Here is a 19,283-nt window from a genome sequence, read left to right as displayed (position 1 = left end):
ATTATAAGAGATTTAAAAGGGTTACAGCAAAAGTTAAGCATTTTTGATAAGTGTTATGATCATCTCTAAAACTTGCTCATCTTTCTGTTGATTTCTAGACCATAATCAGCATGATTCCACGTGCTCTAATATTTCTGCAGCATAACAACCATTAAACAAGTACCAAGTGAAACAATATTATTTTTATGTTTTAATGACTGTCACGCATTACTAATTCATCACTTCATGCATGCAGTTTTAACAGAAGGGGTGCAGATCACTACTAGAACAATACTGTTTTCAAAAGCTGTTGTTTTATGCAGTTGCTTAGACTACCTTATAACAGTTGTGCAGCATGATAGTCATTAAAAGATGCATTTTGTTTTAATAACTGTCATTCTCTACTCACTCTTCACTTAACTGTATGCAGTTTAATAGATGAATGGTGGAGATCTCTACTGGTACAATGGCAAGCTTACAGGCTACTGTTTCATGCACCTGCTTGCAGTAAATTACTGTAGGTTTGCAATATGACAATCATTAAAACAAACCACTTAGTGGGAAAAAAAATTATTTTTATGTTTTAATGACTGCCATGCCTTGCTATCTCTCAGCTGCTCAGAGGCTTAGACTAGGAGCAATCATCTGGATTTTTTTTTTTGTCTCTCAATTTATCCATGAGAGTGACTTATATTTAAGTATGCACACTACACTGAATGACATGGCCTACATATGTACAGTGTACCTGATGGTGTAAAATACAACTGCATTAACATTGGTGTGGTGTAAGTTATTGTAATAGGCATCAACTGCTTGCTTGGCGCACTGTAACGTGTAGCTTCTGTTGTCCACCTATGTATCTGTCTTTGAATCTGGTTGGGCTCTTACCTACAACTTCTGCAGTAGTCTGCAGAGTGAGTACTTTGTCTAGGAATACCCCTTTCTCTAACATCCTCACATACTGGATTGCTGCTTCTGTAAGGTTTAACATTACTGGTCTAAATGTACCCATAAAGACGTAAACAGTGTTTCAGCTACATGACTTCTAAATGCCCACGACTTTTAACTTTTAAGTCCTTAAGAGATCATTTGTGTATATCCCATGGACACGGACCACCGCTACAGGAAGTTTAAGGTATTACAGAGTGAAGACTCTAAGCTTGGCTTGGTCTTTCTTGCAGTTGTTACTGAATGGTTTATCTGTGTGACCTTTTTATACTTGAGCTTACACTGCTGCTACTCTTCCAATAATCATGTCTTAATAAAAGGTGAACTTATATTCTCAGTCCAGCTTCTTTTTTCCTTTGAACTATGGAAATCCAAATGACATGTTTGATGCTAAGAAACAATATTGAAAATGTTTTATTTCAAAGGTTCTTAAAACAACATCTTCTAAAATTACTTACTTTGTCATCTGTATGAAGTGATCTTAGCTTCATGATGATCTGAAATCTCAAGAAATTGTTGGTTCCCACCGTGTGCAGTTCCAGAAGTTTGCACAGGGCTACTAGCTGAGGCCTTGTTAGATTATCTAGTGTTAGCTCATCTTCAAACAATTTGGAAAAACGCAAAATCTCTTCATTACTAGGCCTCTCACCAGTCTCTCGAATCTATCAACAGAAAGTAAAAAAAAAGAAATAGAATAACCACTGCAGCATACTGTAACTTGTCAACTAAGACACTAATCAATATGCATAATAGTTTTGCTGCTATAATATTACAATTCAGTTGTTAAATTCTGCAAATATGAAGCATTTATGTCTCTTATTTACAGCAATCCATCTGTTCTACCCATCTCATAATCTGGAAATATCTTCATACTCTAACTTTTAGAATGCTTTTTTTTTGTTTTCATTGCCATTTCATTTATCATTCCTAAGAACTTACATTGTCTCTCCTGTTTGTGTATTTTTTGCATACTATAAAAATGTCCCTTCAATGCAAACAGAGTCCCTGAAAGTAGTGTCTAGTTGTATCAAAGAAAGCTAAATGTGATCAAGCATATGAGTACTGATGCACACATACCAGCTGCTTACCATACAAAATACAGACAGTTTATAGCAAAAGTACCAATGAAAACAAGCAACTAAATCATCTAGTCACAAGGCCTTTAAATAAAAAAAGCTCACTTAGAAAACAGGCATATTGCACATTTACTTGAAAACCAAGCAAAAACACTGGGGCCAGAATAAGTTGAGCGCTTTTGTCCCGTTTATTACAGAACTTCTGCACATTTACATTATACCTGGATAAGGTGCATTTTATTGGTCTGACATTTACTGGAAAACAGAAATGTCAGAGACTTCTTGGCACACGTACTCTGCCCATTTTCTTACCTAATGAATATAATGCAGTTCTCTGTTAATTAGCATCCTACTTCTTCAAACACCTACTAGAACTTCTTTACGAGCGATCCAGTGCATTTTTAAAATACACTAATTTATTCAGAGCTTCCTTGTGCCTGACTTAGACACTTGTGATTACAAGATATGGATTGCTTCTAAAATCATATGGCCTACAAAGTTGGTACAAGTATATTTTCCTGTATTTTCTCTAACTGTTTCATAACAGTCCTTTGCTACATTTATTTATTTGGTTGAATTTATCACTGCTTTTCAGCTTGCACTTGTTAAAGAAACTGTTTGTTACTGTACTCCTCTTAGGTTGTTTTAAAAAATATTCTGATATTCCCTAACCTCCTCTGACACTGCAAAAGCTGTTCTGAGTGAGTATGCCAAAACATTTCTACGTTTTGCAAAGTTCTTGTGTCTTGTGAACATTTCTTAGGGGGTTAGTGAACTTATTTCCAAGGATTCTTGATACTGCAGGAATTCTTACTTCTGCTGTATAGCACTTGTTACTTGACTTGAGCTCAAAGCCACTTTGCTCTACATTGGAAGGGTTCATTTGCACTCTGGTGGGAGCAGAGAGCTAAATTCAGCCTATTCAAGGTGGGACTACTGGATGATAGTTTTTTGTGTTTTTATCTGATTGGCCTGAGGGTTTAACTTTATCAAAGTCTTTCATCCTGCTCATATAAAAGCCTCATATTTGCACATCGTGCTTACATATAAGCAAAGCTTTCCAGTTTAAAATCCTCTACAAGGAAATGCTCTCCATAGTCTCCCACTGTTCACAGCTGCTCAAACTGCTGCCAGTTTGTGCAAAGGGTGGTACCACTGCAAGTCATCTATTAGTATACTAATAAGCCCTCTCACTTTGACCTTTAAGTGAATCTTCCTTACTCCTTCCCATCTAGAATTTGTGTTTCCTTGCCTAACACAGCATAGGCTAGATTAGATCTGCTGCATCTAGACTGTTTGGTATCACTGTGCTCTTAGACCAGCCATCTTGCATTAAGAGGGTCTCCCTGTACCCTTGTGACAGAGATGTGTAGCTCAGGACCTACCTGAGTTTGGGATTGCTGGAGAAAAGCTCAGTTTGGGGTTTTCCCATTGGTAGTTGTGTTAAAACTATTTAAATTTGCCTGTATACAAGCCTTCTGTTTGTGCTCAGTTTACCAGAGCTCCTCAATGTTTGGCAACTTTAGCCAGAGGTCTGGAGTGTATCTGCATTGAAATCAAAGTCATCCACTAAAAACACTGAAAAATAATTAAGAAGTTATGTACCTACCATAACGTTCCATGTTAGTTGTCTTCTTCTCGCCTTCCTTCTTGCTGGTTATGTTCGGAGCTGATCCTTGGCTCCGACTCAGCCATCTACTAAAGCTCGAGAACTATTTACTGGCTCAAGGCCTCCCCTTACCCACAATGCTTGGCACTAGATACCCAGATCTCATTTGGCAGAGCTGACACCATAGAAAAAAATTTTAAGGACACCTGTCCAAACTACAAGGTTTACCTACAGTACTAAAACAGAGGAGGACGTAACCCAGATAAGACTCAGCCAGTGGAAGAAGGCCTAAAAAGGGACTCTTTTCGGTCTGTCCAGGCTAGGGGGATGGAGGGTGGGACGCAAGAAAGAAGGCGAGAAGAAGACAACTAACATGGAACGTTATGGTAGGTACATAACTTCTTAATGTTAAGTTGTCTATCTCGCCTTCATTCTTGCTGGTTGGGACAGCGTCCCTAGCACCTTAGTCCTGGGTGGCTCATCGGAACAGACTCTTGAGCACAGTGGAACCAAAATCAGCTCTACTCCTAGAGGCCATATCCAACTTATAATGTGAAATGAAGGTATGAGGAGTGGCCCATGTGGCTGCAGCACAAATATATTCCATTGGTAGTCTAGCTTGAAAAGCTACTGAAGTAGCTAAAGCTCTGGTGGAATGACCTTTATGTCTCAGCTGATAAATCAAGGTAATAATAGAGGACAACCACCTGGATAAGGTTACTTTAGAAACTGGCAGGCCCTGTTTGCCCTCAGCATAGGACAGGAAGAGTTGGTCTGATTTTCTTGTTTGCTTAGTCCTATCCAAATAAAAACATAATTGCCTATGAACGTCCAATTGGTGTAACTTTTGTTCAGCTTTGTTCGAATAATTAGGAAAAAGGACAGGTAGATCAATAGCCTCATTCAGGTTTATTTCAGAAGGTATCTTGGGCAGAAAAGAAGGATTAGTCCTGAGTGAAACTCTATCCTTGTGAAACACAAGGTAAGGAGGACGAATACAGAGGGCATGAAGTTCCGAAACTCTCCTAGCTGAGGTGATGGCTACTAAAAAGAGAGTTTTCCAGGAGAGTAATTTTAAGGAACAGGAAGCCGCAGGTTCAAAAGGAGGGAGAATCAAGGATGCTAATATCAAGTTTAAATCCCACGGAGGCGGGGGATCTCTGACCGGGGGCCTAAGCAAAATAGTCCCTTTAAGAAAGGCCTTGCAAAGTTTGTGGGACATGATGCTGGTTTCTGACAGGCCAGCGTGGAAATTTGCGATAGCAGCTAATTGGACCCTAATGGTGGCAGACGAGGAACCAGCTTGAAAAAGTTCTGCTAAAAAATCTAGAATGTGATAGACAGGGGCTGTAAAGGGGTCTATATTCCTAGCCTCTGCCCAGAAAGAGAAACGTTTCCACTTACTAGCATAAGTCTTCCTGGTGGTAGATTTGTGCGAAGATAGGATCATTTCATGCACTGGCTGAGAAATATGTGGAAGCCTGGCTAAGGTTGGAAGTGGAGCAACCAAGCTGTGAGGTTAAGAGACTGAAGGGATTGGTGCAGCCCACCCAACTGATGGACCAAGAGGTCTGGCACTGGGTCCAGATTCCAAGGCTGCTCCAGCAGATGACGATGCAGGAATGGGAACCAAATTTGTCGAGGCCAGTAAGGGGCAATGAGGATCATCCTGGATCCCAATGCGGTCGCCTTCTGAATTAGTTTGGGAATTAGGGGAAAAGGTGGAAATGCATACAGAAGACTCCGGGGCCAATTGTAAACTAGAGCGTCTCTGGTGGAGTGGCCAGGGAGGGGGAAGAGAGTGAAGAAATCGTCGCACTTGCTGTTGAGAGGAGCTGCGAAAAGGTCACAGCAAGGTTGGCCCCATCTGCGGAAAATTTTGTCCTCTACTGAATGATTGAGACCACTCGTGAGGCATGAGAACAGCTCTGCTTAGCCTGTCCGCTATGACGTTGGACTTCCCGGGGATGTGCGTTGCTATCAGAAACCGTTGAGAGGAGATCGCCCACTGCCAGAGTCTGAGTGCTTCTCGACATAAGGGATAGGACTTGGTTCCGCCCTGCTTGCTGATGTACCACACTACAGACATATTGTCTGTTTGAATTGCAATAGTCCCGGTGGGTAGAGAGTCCTGAAGAGCTTGCAACGCTAAAAGCATCGCTCTCATCTCCAAGACGTTTATGTGCAGGTGGTACTCTAGAGGTTGCCAAGTGCCCTGGACAGTCCTGCCCTGAAAATGCCCCCCACCTGATCAGGGAGGCATCCATGGTCACCGTGGCAACAGGAGGAGGAAGAACAAACGGTCTGCCCTGGAGTACTAGAGGGGAGACCATCCACCAAGCCAGGTGGTCTTTACATGATTGAGTGATTATTATGTTGAGAGACATCGGAAGTTGTTGAAAAGACCACTGGGTAAAGAGCATCCACTGAAGAATCCGCATGTGAAAACGAGCCAGGGGAACTAGTATGATTGCTGCTGCCATGAGACCGAAAGTTTTTAGTACAAATCTGGCCTGAATCCTCTTGCACTGCAGTAAGACCTGCATATGTCGGCGAATGTCTGTCACTCTGTCTAAAGGAAGTTTTGCAGACAGCTCTTTTGTGTTTAATCTTGCGCCTATAAAGGTTAGACTGACAAAGCGACAATGCAGACTTTTCGAAATTTATTGAGATACCTAGCTCGGAGCAAGTTTGGATGGTATAATCCCTGGCTCGCAGTAGCTGATGCCTGGTGGAAGCAGTAAGGAGCCAGTCATCTAGATATGGAAACACCTGGAATCCTCGCCGTCTCAGGTGATCCGTAATCACTGTCATGCATTTGGTGAACACCCTGGGGGCTGTGGTGAGACCAAAGGGCAGGGCTCTGAATTGATAGTGACTGGCTCCCAGCCGGAAGCGGAGAAACCTTCTGGAGTGCCTGTCCATTTTGATATGGTATTACGCATCCTGAAGGTGAATGGAGCACATCCAACTGTCCTGACCCAAAAAGGGTAGAATGGACTGAAGCGTGAACATCCGGAACTTTGTTCTTTGAACAGATTTGTTTAACATGCTGAGATCCAAAATGGGTCTCCAGTCCCCTGTCTTTTTTGGTACCAAAAAGAACTTGGAGTAAATTCCGGATCCTTGCTGGTCTGTTGGGACTGGCTGGATGGCCCTTTTTTCTAGCAGTTTTGAAATTTCGGGCACTGCTTGTTCCCTTAGACCGGGTGGAACATCTGAAAGGGACTTGGCTGTTTGTACAGGGGTGTGGACAAAGGGGATACTGTAACCCTCGGATATGATGGACCGTACCCATTTGTCTTGTGTGAGGAGTTGCCAGGCTTCTGGGTACAGTGACAATCTTCCCCCGACTGCCTCCGAAGGTGGACAGTCGGGCAGCCCCTCAGGGGTGCTGAAAAGGGTTTGTCAGAGAAAGATTCTCTGCTACCCTGATTTTGCGGACCCCCTCTGCCCCTCGGGCGCCATCTATTACTGTTCCCTCCCCTGCCCCTGGAAGGAAACTCGCCACGTGTGTCAGGCACGATTCCCTGAGGTTTCCAAAACCACATTTTCCCACTTTTCTGACCCTTAGGGTATGGTCTAGAGGGAGTAGAAAAACAGACTCCCACGGCAGAGAGGGTCTTGCCTTTCTGCTCACACCTGGTAAGGGTATCCTTCATCTGTGGTCCAAACAGAGCCGAACCATCGAAAGGGGTATTGGTGAAGGACGCCTTAAAGGGGTCAGCAAACTTACATAACCGCATCCAGGCATGTCTTCTCAAAGCCACGCCTGTACCTGCGGCCCTACTCGCCCCATCGACTGCATAAGAAATGAGCCGCATGGAGGAATTGACGATAGAGTTAAGGGTCGCCAGCTGGGAGTTAATCTTATCCTGAGCCCCCGCAGCTGATGGATCCTGAAGGGTATCACCCAGATCCTTGAGAAGATCCCTCTGAAGGCGGGTGAAATGGCATAGATAATTCAGCGATCGCATGGAAAAGGTCTCTGAGAAAAACATCCACTTCCCATACCTGTCCATTGTCCTAGACTGTTTATTAGGTGGATAGACAGGCACCGAAGGGTCAGCCAACTCCTCCTTAGTGGCTGCTGCTACCAATATGGCATCAACGGGAACACCTTTTGTCAAAAATTGTTTGTTGGGTGGGGCTGTAATGAACTTAGTTGGCCTGCGGGGAATTGGTTCCAATGTGTCCGGGGCTGACCACGCCCTTCAAGCCACTACTTCCATGAGCGGGTCGAAGGGTGGAAACACCCAGGAGGTGGAAGGGCGAGAACCAAACGCGTCCAAGTATACCGACTCATCCTCGGAAGGGTTAAGGGCAGTCCAGTTCCCCCTCTGCTTTAGGATCTCTAGGATGTCTGAAAAAGAGACATCCTCAGAGGGGGATCTTGGGGACCCTTCTGAATCCCCCAAGTCGGTATCAGATGTGACTGACTCGGGGGGAGTCGACATGTTTCCTCTTACATTTTCTCTAACGAGGGGGCTCCTCTGAATGATCAGGGGAGGCCTCGGAAGAGGAAGATACGCCCAATGGGGTGACCTGGAGCGTCGGTTCTCCACGCTTGGGGTCAGGAGGGTGGACAGAGACTGATGCAGGCACCACGGGGGAAAGAGCCAAAGGGGCCGATCGAGGAGCCGACTCAGGAGTCAGCACACTCCTCATGACCTCGAAGGCGTCCCTATCAGGCAGAGCAGAGGGTCCCTGCTCCGAAGAGACGTGAACCCCTCCCGGCACAGAGAGGGACGGCTCAGAGGCCGATGTCGGGGCCAAGCTCACCTGGGCCGAAGCCCCGAGAGGGAGAACGGGGTCAGACAAGGGTCCGATGTCACTCGCCCCCTTGGAGCCAACGAGGGAGTCCAGGCGCAGAGATCCCTCTGAGGAAGGAACCAATGAAGAGATCGGAGCCGACAAAGGAGCCGAAAGATGTGCTATCTTCTCCGACGTTTCCAAGATTCGAGCCCCAACCAGCTCCGGCTCTGAACACAAAAAGGGAGTCGGAGGAGGAACTGCTGAAGACACCGGGACAGCCACAGTCTGTTGAGAAGGGCTGGTTAACATTTTGGCCAGGGCCTGCGATTTAAGGAGTCTACTGACCACCCTCTCCAAGTCATGATCGGATAACCTGGAAGACAGAGAGGAGTGAGACCTATGGCTTCTTTCTGACTGAAGCAACGGTGACCTCGGAGCTGAACGAACTGATTCTAGGGAAGGGGACCTAGAATGTTTTCTGCCCAACGACGGTCCCGACACTAAAGTTGGAGCAGATTGAGGTCTAGGGATGTCGGCTCCAGCCGGAGCTGAAGAGGAGGTAGATGCTCCACCCAGCGACGGCTCCGAACTGGGAGCCGACGGCTTGGCGGGCTTTGAGGATTTCCCCGACTGAGGCTTCACCGGGGATCCATCTGGCTTAAGTAAGCCTCTCAAAATAAGCTTGTTCCTACGCTCCTGCAGGACTCTCGGGCTGAAGACATGACAGACCGAGCAGGAGTCCTGCAGGTGTAGGGAACCCAAGCAATAAACACAAGAAGTGTGACCGTCTGTCAGAGACATGTTCTGACAGCACGAGTCACACTTCTTGAAGCCTGAAACTTTAGTATCCTTGGACATACTGGCCCAGGGATACTAAAGAGAGAAAAATTAAACTAGTGCTTAAACAAGGCACACAAAAACACACCCGCATTAGTTAAGCTAACAATAATGACCACAAAAACTACCACACACACTTAATAAAAATATACAAATACTACAAGGCTAAACACTACTCCTATAGGTACAAGGGTGGGGTTGGCCACTAATAGAGAGAAACAAAGGGGGGGGAGGGTAGAAACTCTCTAACAGAAAATGAGTTTCCTTAGTGGGACAAACTAGGAGATACACAGTCTAACTACACTACAAGGGAAAGACAATCTATATCTAGGAAAAATACAAGGTAAATATTAGCTAGTAATACAAAAAAAAGGATTAATACGACCTGAGCCAGTAAAAGCGCAACCTCGTAGCTGAAGCGGCAAACGAGATCTGGGCATCTAGCACCAAGCATTGTGGGATAAGGGGAGGCCTCGAACCAGTAAATAGCTCTCGAGCTTTAGTAGATGGCCGAGTCGGAGCCGAGGATCGGCTCCAAACCCAACCAGCAAGAATAAAGGCGATATAGACAACTTAACATCATATTTTAAGCCAGCACTGCACTTTGTTAACTCTAACTGAATTACTGATTACTTTTTGCTGTTTGACTGCTTTTTACTCTGCACTTTGAAATTGTGTTTCATTGCCTTATGTAGCATATGCTAGATTCAGACCTGAATCTAGACTGTTTGGTATCAATGTGCTCTTAAACTAGCCATCTTACATTAAGAGGGCCTCCCTCCACCCCTAAGGCATAAGTGTGTAGCTCAAAACCCATCTGAGTTGGAGATTTCTGGAGAAAGGCTCAGTCTGGGGTTTTCCCATTGGTAGTTGTGTTAAAACTGTTTAAATGTGCCTGTATACAAGCCTCCTGTTTACACTCAGTTTACCAGAGCTCCTCAACGTTTGGCAACTTTAGCCAGAGGTCTGGAGTGCAGCTGCCCTGAAATCCAAGTCATCCACTAAAAAAAATGAAAAATAAGTATATTTAAGCCAGCACCGCACTTTAACTGTATTTAATTGAATTGCTGCTTCATTTTGCTGCTTCTGACTGCTTTTTACTCTGCACTTTGAAATTGTGTTTCATTGCCTTATACAGCATATGCTAGATTCAGACCTGCTGAATCTAGACTGGTATCAATGTGCTCTTAAACCAGCCATCTTACATTAAGAGGGCCTCCCCTCCACCCCTGTGGCAGAAGTATGTAGCCTAGGACCCATCTGAGTTGGGGATTTGCTGGAGAAAGGCTCAGTTTGGGGCTTTCCCATTGGCAGTTGTGTTAACCCTGTTTAAATTTGCCTGCATATAAGCCTTGTGTTTGTGAAGGTTTGCATGCAGTTTAACAAAGCTGCTCAACATTTTGCAACTTGAGCCAGAGGTCTGGAATGCATCTGCACTTAAATCCAAAGCATCCACTGAAAAAAAGATGAAAAGTAAGTATATTTTAAGCCAGCATTGTACTTTAACTGTATTTAACTGAAATGCTGCTTCATATTTGCGACTAAATCCAGCTAGCCCACTTCCTTCACAAATACCACATTCAGAAAAATCCTACCACAATGGATGGGCAGTTTGCGATCATTTCTCCTGCCAGCTTGGCTGATATCTACATCATGAGATGATGTAGCTATTGCTTCATGTATACTGACAACTATTTACTCCTAAAGTAAACTAACACCCTATGAGAGAGATGCAAATACATTGTGGAACTGGAGTCAATTCTCTCACGGAAAAACAAACTAGACATTAAAATGGTTGTCGGCACACACACTTCACCTCTCATGCAAACCTCAGCTATCTCACAAATTAAGGTCATGATACATAAACCACATATGCGGAGGTAGTCACTAAAAATCTACCAAAAGAACAGAGCCCTCCTTAAATGCACATCACACACACTCACCACTAAGCATAAAGAAACCACTACATACATCAAGACAGACATCTGTGTCTCAACAAATATGCCCCTAAGGCAAAACACATCAAATGTCTTGGTCATAGGTGACTCCATAGTGTGAGACACAGATGTTCCCTTCACCAGATTGGACAAATAGGTCACAGTCAGCTGCCTGTCAGGTGCCAGGATCCAACAAATCACGCATGCACTCGAGTCACTCAACAACAAGTACCACTACAACTCTGTCAAAATCCATGTTGGGGTGAATGACTTGAGACGTACCTCTCTGGACTATATAAAGAGACATGGTGGAACTTTCTGATTACGCGTCCCAGACAGGAATGTCCCCAGTCCAAAGCAGTATCCTACTCTCACCCAAGATGATGCCACAATATAAACAAAAAATGATTGGACTTCAACAATTAGTTCAGCTTCAGGTATCCATTATCTGTCAGCCTGGGAAGTTATGGTAGACAGACCTCACTGCTTTGCTAGAGATGGTCTGCACCTGTCCCTCCCTAGGCTTTCCGATACTGGTAAAGGCCCTTGCCCTACCCATAGTGCCTTTTTTAGGCAGTGTCAAAACAACACATTTTCCAATCTAACAAAATCTAATGGGGACAAACTCAAGGTTGTACTGATTAATGGTAGCAGTTCAAACACAAAACTCCACTCCCTTGAAGCACTCCTCGCCTTGGAGGATGCTGACATCTGTATAGTTACCAAGACATAGGTTCATAGGTTAGTAGTAGGCTAACTGCCCTTGCGAGCCATTGCAAGCCTAGCCAATTATCCCTTGTGAGACTCAAACCCTGCACCTTGTGTTTGTAAGGCAAACACCTTAACCATTAGGCCATCCTCCCAACTGATGGTTCAAGGTTGCTGATAGCACCCTGGCCATGCAAGGCTACAATGCTTTCCACACATTCATACCTCAAAATGAGCATGAGGAAACCAAAGGTGGAAGTGTGTCCATCTTCATTAAAACTAAATACACTTTGAGACTGATTAAACAGCATGACTATCTCAAACTCCTCCATGTCCACTTAACTATTGGGAAAGTACCATACCACATAATTTCTAGCTATAGATCCCCCATGATGAACCAGGATAAGCACACTGCGTACCTCGATTTACTGGAATCCCTCACCATACAGCCCAACAGCTTAGTCATGGGAGATTTCAACGATCCTTCCACAAACTGGAGGACATAAACAAGCAAAAACATGCTCGCCCAGAGGTTCCTGGACATTAACACAAATCCTCTGAAACTGATAGTCTGCACTCCCACTAGGGGCTCTAATATTCTGGACATAGTACTCACTGACATGGGAGGTCGTTGTACTTAAGCCCTCCCTGATTAGGTCAGATCACAAACCAGTCTCGCCTGAACTAACTACTGGAACAGACACCCTCACAGAAACAGAAAATTATAAAACAATTCACCAAAGTTAACTACAGAGTACTAAGAGATGGTATAAAAAAAGCTTCATACCACCCACAATTGCAGACACCAATGATCACTCTGCAAAAGTGTATGCATATGCCCTGTACAAACACTTAAGCGACTGCATAAACTCTGCTGTACCTGACCGGATCAAAATCAGGTCTTCCCATAAAAATAAGCTAACTTGGTGGACTTCAAGTATAAACAGGTTATCCAAAAGCAAGAGGGATATCATTCTTCAGAGGAAGAGTTCCCTCCTAAGCCTAAACAGGAAAATCAAAAAACTTGTAAAATCTTCTAAAGCAAGTTATGACACTAAAATCGCATTCCTAGCCAAGGATAATCATAAGGCATTCTTTAACTACATCAAAAGTCTAAAAGGGAATGCCCAGCTATGTGCCGAACTGGTTGTAGATGGGATCACTCACTACACAGGAAGACATCACCAACCTGCTAACTTACAGATTCAGTGCAAACTTCAGCCCCCTATCTCCACCTACCATATCCCAAAACATACCTGACACCAGTCCTCTACCTAGTATCTCTAGAGAACAGGTCATCTCTGCACTCGCCAAGGCAAAAACAAGGCCTCAATGGCACCAGATAGTATTCCAGGCTGTTTACTAAACAATCTAAAGCAAAACCTAGCAGACCCACTTGGTGTACTCTTTAATCACAGCCTGAGAACTGGCTAAGTGCCTGCAAAATGGAGAACAGCAACAGTAATCCCCCTGCACAAAGGGGAGCCATCAACTGACCATGGGAACTACAGACCCATAAGTCTAACCAGCCTCATCTGTAAGGCCATAAAAAGAATTATCATGGACCTTATCAACAAGGACATAGGCAACTTCCAAATGATGGACCCAACTCAGTTTGGCTTTGTTAAGGGTAGATCACGTTTATTAAACCTGGTAGACTTCTTTGAGAATGTTACCAAAGCCATGGATGAAGGTAAGACAGTGCACACAGCCTATCTTGACCCTGCCAAGGCTTTTGACCCAATCCCCACTCTGGCATCATTGAGAAACTCTCCCAGATAGGGATTAATCCTTACGTTATCAGATGGGTAGCCAACCGGGTCTATAGTACAACAACGAAAAATTTAAATATTGAGCGCTCACATGAGCAAAAAATCAGAAACATGAAATTGTTAATGTGGGGGGCTGCACCCCCCCCCAGGGTTGCCAGACGTCCCTACTTGGGCGGGACTGTCCCGAGATCAGCAGCCTGATCCAGAGTCCCGCACTGCTGGTTTAAATCCCGGCCAGCCTCCGCTTTGTCTTTTTTTTTTTTTTTTTGATTATCCCTTATACCTGGCATACGGGCCAATCAAAAACTGCTAAACACGGAGCTTCTTGTGTTCCGCATTAAACACGAGAAGCTCCTTGTTTAGCGATTTTTGATTGGCCCATATGCTGGTATACGGGCCAATCAAAAATCGCTAAACACGGAGCTACTTGTGTTGAATGCAGAACTGCAATGCATTAAACACGAGAAGCTCCGTGTTTAGTGCAGAGCTACTGAGCGAGCTCAGTTCTTTAATGTGGACATTTTTTTTTTTTCCTGGTCTTCACTTGCCGTGAGAGACCTTCTTTTTTTTTTTTGTCCCTACCTGGGGGGCTGGAAATCTGGCAACCCTACACCCCCCACACCCCTCGCTAAATATATATTACTCCAAGATCGCACTAGTGAGGAAAGGGCAAATATTCCGATCTTCACTGTATTGCGATCCAAAAAACTAAATATCAAATTCCTGATTTTTCGCTCATGTGAGTGGCTCGATATTTTAATTTTTCGTCATTCTAAAGTAGACCCAGCCAACCAGCTCACCAACAGAACACACGCTATCAAAATTGGCGACTCCACCTCTACCAGTAGACCCATCACCAGTGGAGTACCACAGGGGTTTGTGCTAGGCCCCTTACTGTTTGGCATTTATTTCTCAGAAGATCAGGCCAAAGTAGATGACTGCAAACTGTGAGCAATCACTGAGTCCCCCAACGATGTCAACGTATTACAAGAAGGGCTAACACAAACAAATGATTGGCGCCAAAGATATGGTAAAAAACTAAATGCAAAAAAAATGCATTATTATTCCCTTTGGTAAAATGGAATTCCCTACAAATTATAATATCAACAGCATCTCCTGAGTTCCAACTCAGTGGTGCGAAACTTGTGAACACAGGTTGAGAGCAATCTGAACTTTGACAACCAAGTTTCCACAATAGTAAGGAAAGCCTTCTACATACTGCATCTCATAAACAAGGGGGCAGCATCCAGGTCCAGGAATTTTATAACTCCATTGTACTCGACTCTCATCAGACCACTAGCACAGTATAATGCACCCTTTTGCATGCATCTCACCAGACACCTGCAGCAGATAGAGAGACCTCAGAGGTTTCTCACCAAGAAACTACAGGAACTCCAAACCATGACCTACGTGAACAAGCTGAAAGCCCATTCAATTTATTCTGTATTTTACAGGCTGCCGACAGGTGACTTCTGCCTGGCCTATAGGACAATCTCCAACCCTGCCCTAATGGAAAAGCTGCACATCTACAAGTCAAATGGCTCAAGAGTCAGTCACTCTAGAGATCTCAACCTAGCTTGTGACATTAACAGATCATGCTGGAGAGATAGATACATCTCCCAGAGACTGCCGCTTCTCTGGAATAGACTCCCTATTCATGTAAAACAGAGCTCCTCCCTGACCCTATTCAAATGCAACCTAGACAACTGGATGTGAGACTGCAAATTCATCCCTGGGGTGGGACCCTTGTCCCTCATGGGTAGGGGTAGCCAATGTTGATCAGAGACCCATTCTGTTCATAAATGTGTTCTTAACTACCCCCCCCCCCCAAAAAAAAGGCAAATGGGGATACTTGGGATTAACATGGCTAGGCTTGTAAAACCTCTAGAGGCGCTAGCCTAGTAACCTCCTATGAACCTATGAACCATTGTTTTTCATTTCAAAGTAGCCTCTTCTGTAACAAAAAAAAAATGCTTATTAACATTACCTGAGTTGTCCTCTCCCTACCTTCAATTTCAGTTTCAAACACTTCCATCATAGCACTCCTGCCACAATTAATGCTTCTCCACAAAACCACACATTTCCTGGCGATTGCTTTTTCTTCCAATTAGTTTTAATACACATTCAATTGTAAATACAGTAAGCTAAGTTTTCTACCTGTATCCCCCCAACTCTGCAGTTTCAAGTAACTAATAAATTCTAGTTAAAAATCCATGCACGCATTAACAGTACAGATTCTCCTCCTCAGTCCTGGTGCACATTAATCATATGTTCTTCATTCCTTAATCGTGTGTTCTTCATTCCAGTTATATTGCTCAATTAAGCTGCATCAAATTTTAACCCAAGTTCTAGCTCAGCTTTGCATACCCAGAAATATCACTGTTTTCAGTTTTTGTTGCCACTCTGCTATTATTGTCGTATTCACAACAAACAGGAGTGTTATCAGTCTAAGAATATTGTAATTTACACATCCAAGACTACTAGAGTATGGCCTATATTTCCATTGGGGTGTGTCTACATTTATTCGCAATCTCATCATTTTGTGAATAATCCAAATAGCCTAGAACTACTACATATTCTGCTTATCTATAAACAAGTCCAGCTACCAAATCAGTTCCAAGTACAGAACACCCTCCATATCTTCCACAGTCCAGAGCACCTACCTAAACTCATTAGCAGTCCTGGACTACTGAACATAGCACATTCATAGTCCATAAATTGGTAAATGTACTTCATAAACAATAACTCGTGCTGGGGACTGCAGGACATCAACACTAACTCTATAAGCCAGAAATTCCCTCCCCTACTAGGGACTCAAATCTACTTGACTATTCTTACAAATATAGCACTAGTATGCTCCACACCAGTAGTCACCCCATTACTGGTCAAATCAGACACAGTACCATCCTTTTTTCTGAAAGGACCCTGTTAAGATGCCTTCCAATCCTGTGTGTTCAAGGACTTCTCCAGAGCCAATATTTAAGCACTTACTGATGACACAGACACATTTAAACTCTCACCATCTCATGAGGAACACCACTGAGAATGTGTCCTATAGAATCATTCACTTATATTCCCACCTAAACTCCTGCATCAGAGATTCTGTCCCCACCTACTACAAATACAGTACCAAATTTAGAAACAAATGTAAATATTCATGAAAGACTTAACTATGCCAAGGTTAGAGGAAGATGAGGCTTAACAGTTAACAGCTAATATAGGAAGCAATGACATAAAACAGTGATGTATAATCAATCAACTGGGAAGTCTCAAAGAACAGCTGTATTCCTGTGGAAGTTTAAAGATCTGCAAGGTCTTGTTTAACAATATTTTAAAAGAGAGGGATGCACCAGCATCTTGGAAAAAACTATGGTGACTGTACTACACAAAGAAGGTAAAGACTCTTCAGATTCAGCTTCATATATCCCCATTTTAATTTTAAACCATGACTATAAAGTGTTTATGTATATACTAGCTAAGAGAATGTCAAGGTGTCAATGATAAGATATGGATCAGTGTGGTTTTGTGGAGGGGAAGCAAACATTTGACAACATTAATAGAACAGTGATGATCCAAGGGAAGCAGAATGCAAGAAAATAACTGCTACTGTTGGTGGGTCTTGCTGCAGAGAAAGCATGTAATAGAGTCACCTCAGTTTTTTATAAGTAGGGCAATGAAAGCATTTGCATTCCCTGACAGAATAAAAGGGTTAATTAAGGGGATACATAAAGGGTCAGAGGCAAGAATTAAGGTGCGAGAGTTCCTCTCAGACAAGCTGTGTTTGAACAAAGGAATCAGGGAGAGGTGTCCTCTTTTCTTTTATCTGCTGCATATTTAAGCCACTAACAAAGAAAATAAGGGACTCACAAATTCAAGGATAGAACTACCATAGTACTTAAGTCCAGAAAAGAACTTTTGAGTGTTGTGGAATATTTTGAGACCGTTTCAATCCTTTTCAGGACATACAATTAATAAAGATAAAACAATTAATAAAGATAAAACAAAGGCTACAGCAGTAAAGTACATGAATTGGTTCAGCAATGTCCATATTTATGGGGATATAAGATGAAGTTAGTGTATGGATAAAAAAAAATATGTTAGTGCGGTGAAGGATGTGTCAGAGACTAAACTAAAGATAATACAAAAACTGGGAGTGCTTGATTATGGATACAAACAGTAAGATACAAGCAGTGAAAATGCTTTTAGTTCCTTTAGTTTTATGTCTATAGCAGCCATATTTTTATCAACCAAAGGAGAAGTTATCAACAATAATTGATAAAGAGTTGAAGGAATGTATTTAGGAGGGGAAGAGGGCAAGAGTTAAGGTGTATATATTGATCTTCCTCATTTAACAAGATGGTTTAGGATTGCCTGATCTGAATGGATACCTTGGAGTTTCACAGTTAAGGCTCGTATATACAACACAATCAGAAAGTTATAACTCAAAGTGCAAATGAATTATGAAGAGACAGATGACAAGTTCAAGAAATAAGGAGACAGTAGGATTTTCAATGCAGATCCCTAAGGAAATAACCATGCAGATTATTATATTCAAAAGCTGCAGAAAGTATTCTAAGAACTAAACTAAACAATTGAGAAAGAAGATTTTGCTGAAACAGATTACTGCAAGTACTGATATAGAAAACAGACAAGACTGGAATTTAATGCAGAAAGCTGGTAAAGGAGCCAAGGTACTGGGGCAAATAACTAAAGAGAAAAAGGTAATAAAGTGGGATGAGGCCAAGCAGAAGTTTGGATTGCAGGTTAAAGACTGCCATCTCTACCAGGGATTAAGACAGTACAGGCAAAGAAAAAGGGGTAAGCGAGTACTACGTGAAAAAACTGCTCTGGTAGTTTTTAGTAGAGTCTGTTAAAAAAGGAATAATTAGTCGGGCATATAAAGTATTGCATGATAACTATAAATCAATCACAGGACATTTGAAAAGATAAGAGAGACTGGAAAGGCAGTTTACAAAGGGACAATGGGAGGATATCTGTATGTCTTGTAAGTATATGGCAAAATCCAGAAGGTTTAGGATTTTTGCTTTCAAGTGTTATTATAGGTATTTTTTTATTTGCTCAAGCAGATTTCGGATAATTTTTTCTCGGGTAGATAAGCAAATGCTAGAGGTGTAATGGAAAATAGAGATGTGACTGAGGACATGTTTTTTGGGATTGTAATGAGTTGGCAGATGTTTAAAATTTCCTTACAGAGTACTCTGTCAGAAATGTTGGAGGAGCAAATGGAATGGCTGTAGCTAAGGAAATTATTCTTTTCAGCTGGTAAACAGGAACGGACTCGCCTACACACAGTAAATCCTTACTAAGTTTAACACTATTGCCCTGCGAAAAGAAAACAAACACTATAAATACAGACACAAAATCTAATGAAAATATAATTGAAGTACTGAATAATGTAAATGAGATAAAACAACTAGAGGTGAGATCTTTAGAAATGAGAAGGAGCAAAACATGAATGGAATCTGTGGAAACAATATATGCAGAAAAATGTTCAACAGGAAGAGTGAGGTTTAAGAGAAGGCAAGAACTGAGTAAAAGAAAGAAAACATATAAGTAATATACAATGCACAAACATGATAAATGTTAGTTTGTTTTCGTTAATAGTAATATATATGGGGAAATTCAAGAAATACGGAGAGAG

At 42.7% G+C, this 19,283-nt stretch overlaps 1 protein-coding gene across 1 annotated transcript in view; it reads right to left on the bottom strand.

Moving 5' to 3' along the window:
• Positions 1 to 19,283, bottom strand: part of LETM1 (leucine zipper and EF-hand containing transmembrane protein 1) — a 1,101,007-nt gene that overhangs the window by 513,271 nt on the left and 568,453 nt on the right. Inside the window, exon 6 of the mRNA XM_044062295.1 lies at positions 1,386 to 1,589. Coding sequence (XP_043918230.1) covers positions 1,386 to 1,589 — 204 coding nt within the window. The remainder of the gene's footprint in view (positions 1 to 1,385; positions 1,590 to 19,283) is intronic.

The sequence above is a fragment of the Protopterus annectens genome, chromosome 2.part1, assembly GCF_019279795.1.
Source record: "Protopterus annectens isolate FY-2018-M chromosome 2.part1, PAN1.0, whole genome shotgun sequence".
In the NCBI taxonomy this organism is placed as follows: Eukaryota; Metazoa; Chordata; order Ceratodontiformes; family Protopteridae; genus Protopterus; species Protopterus annectens.
This window is presented reverse-complemented; position numbering and strand designations above follow the sequence as displayed.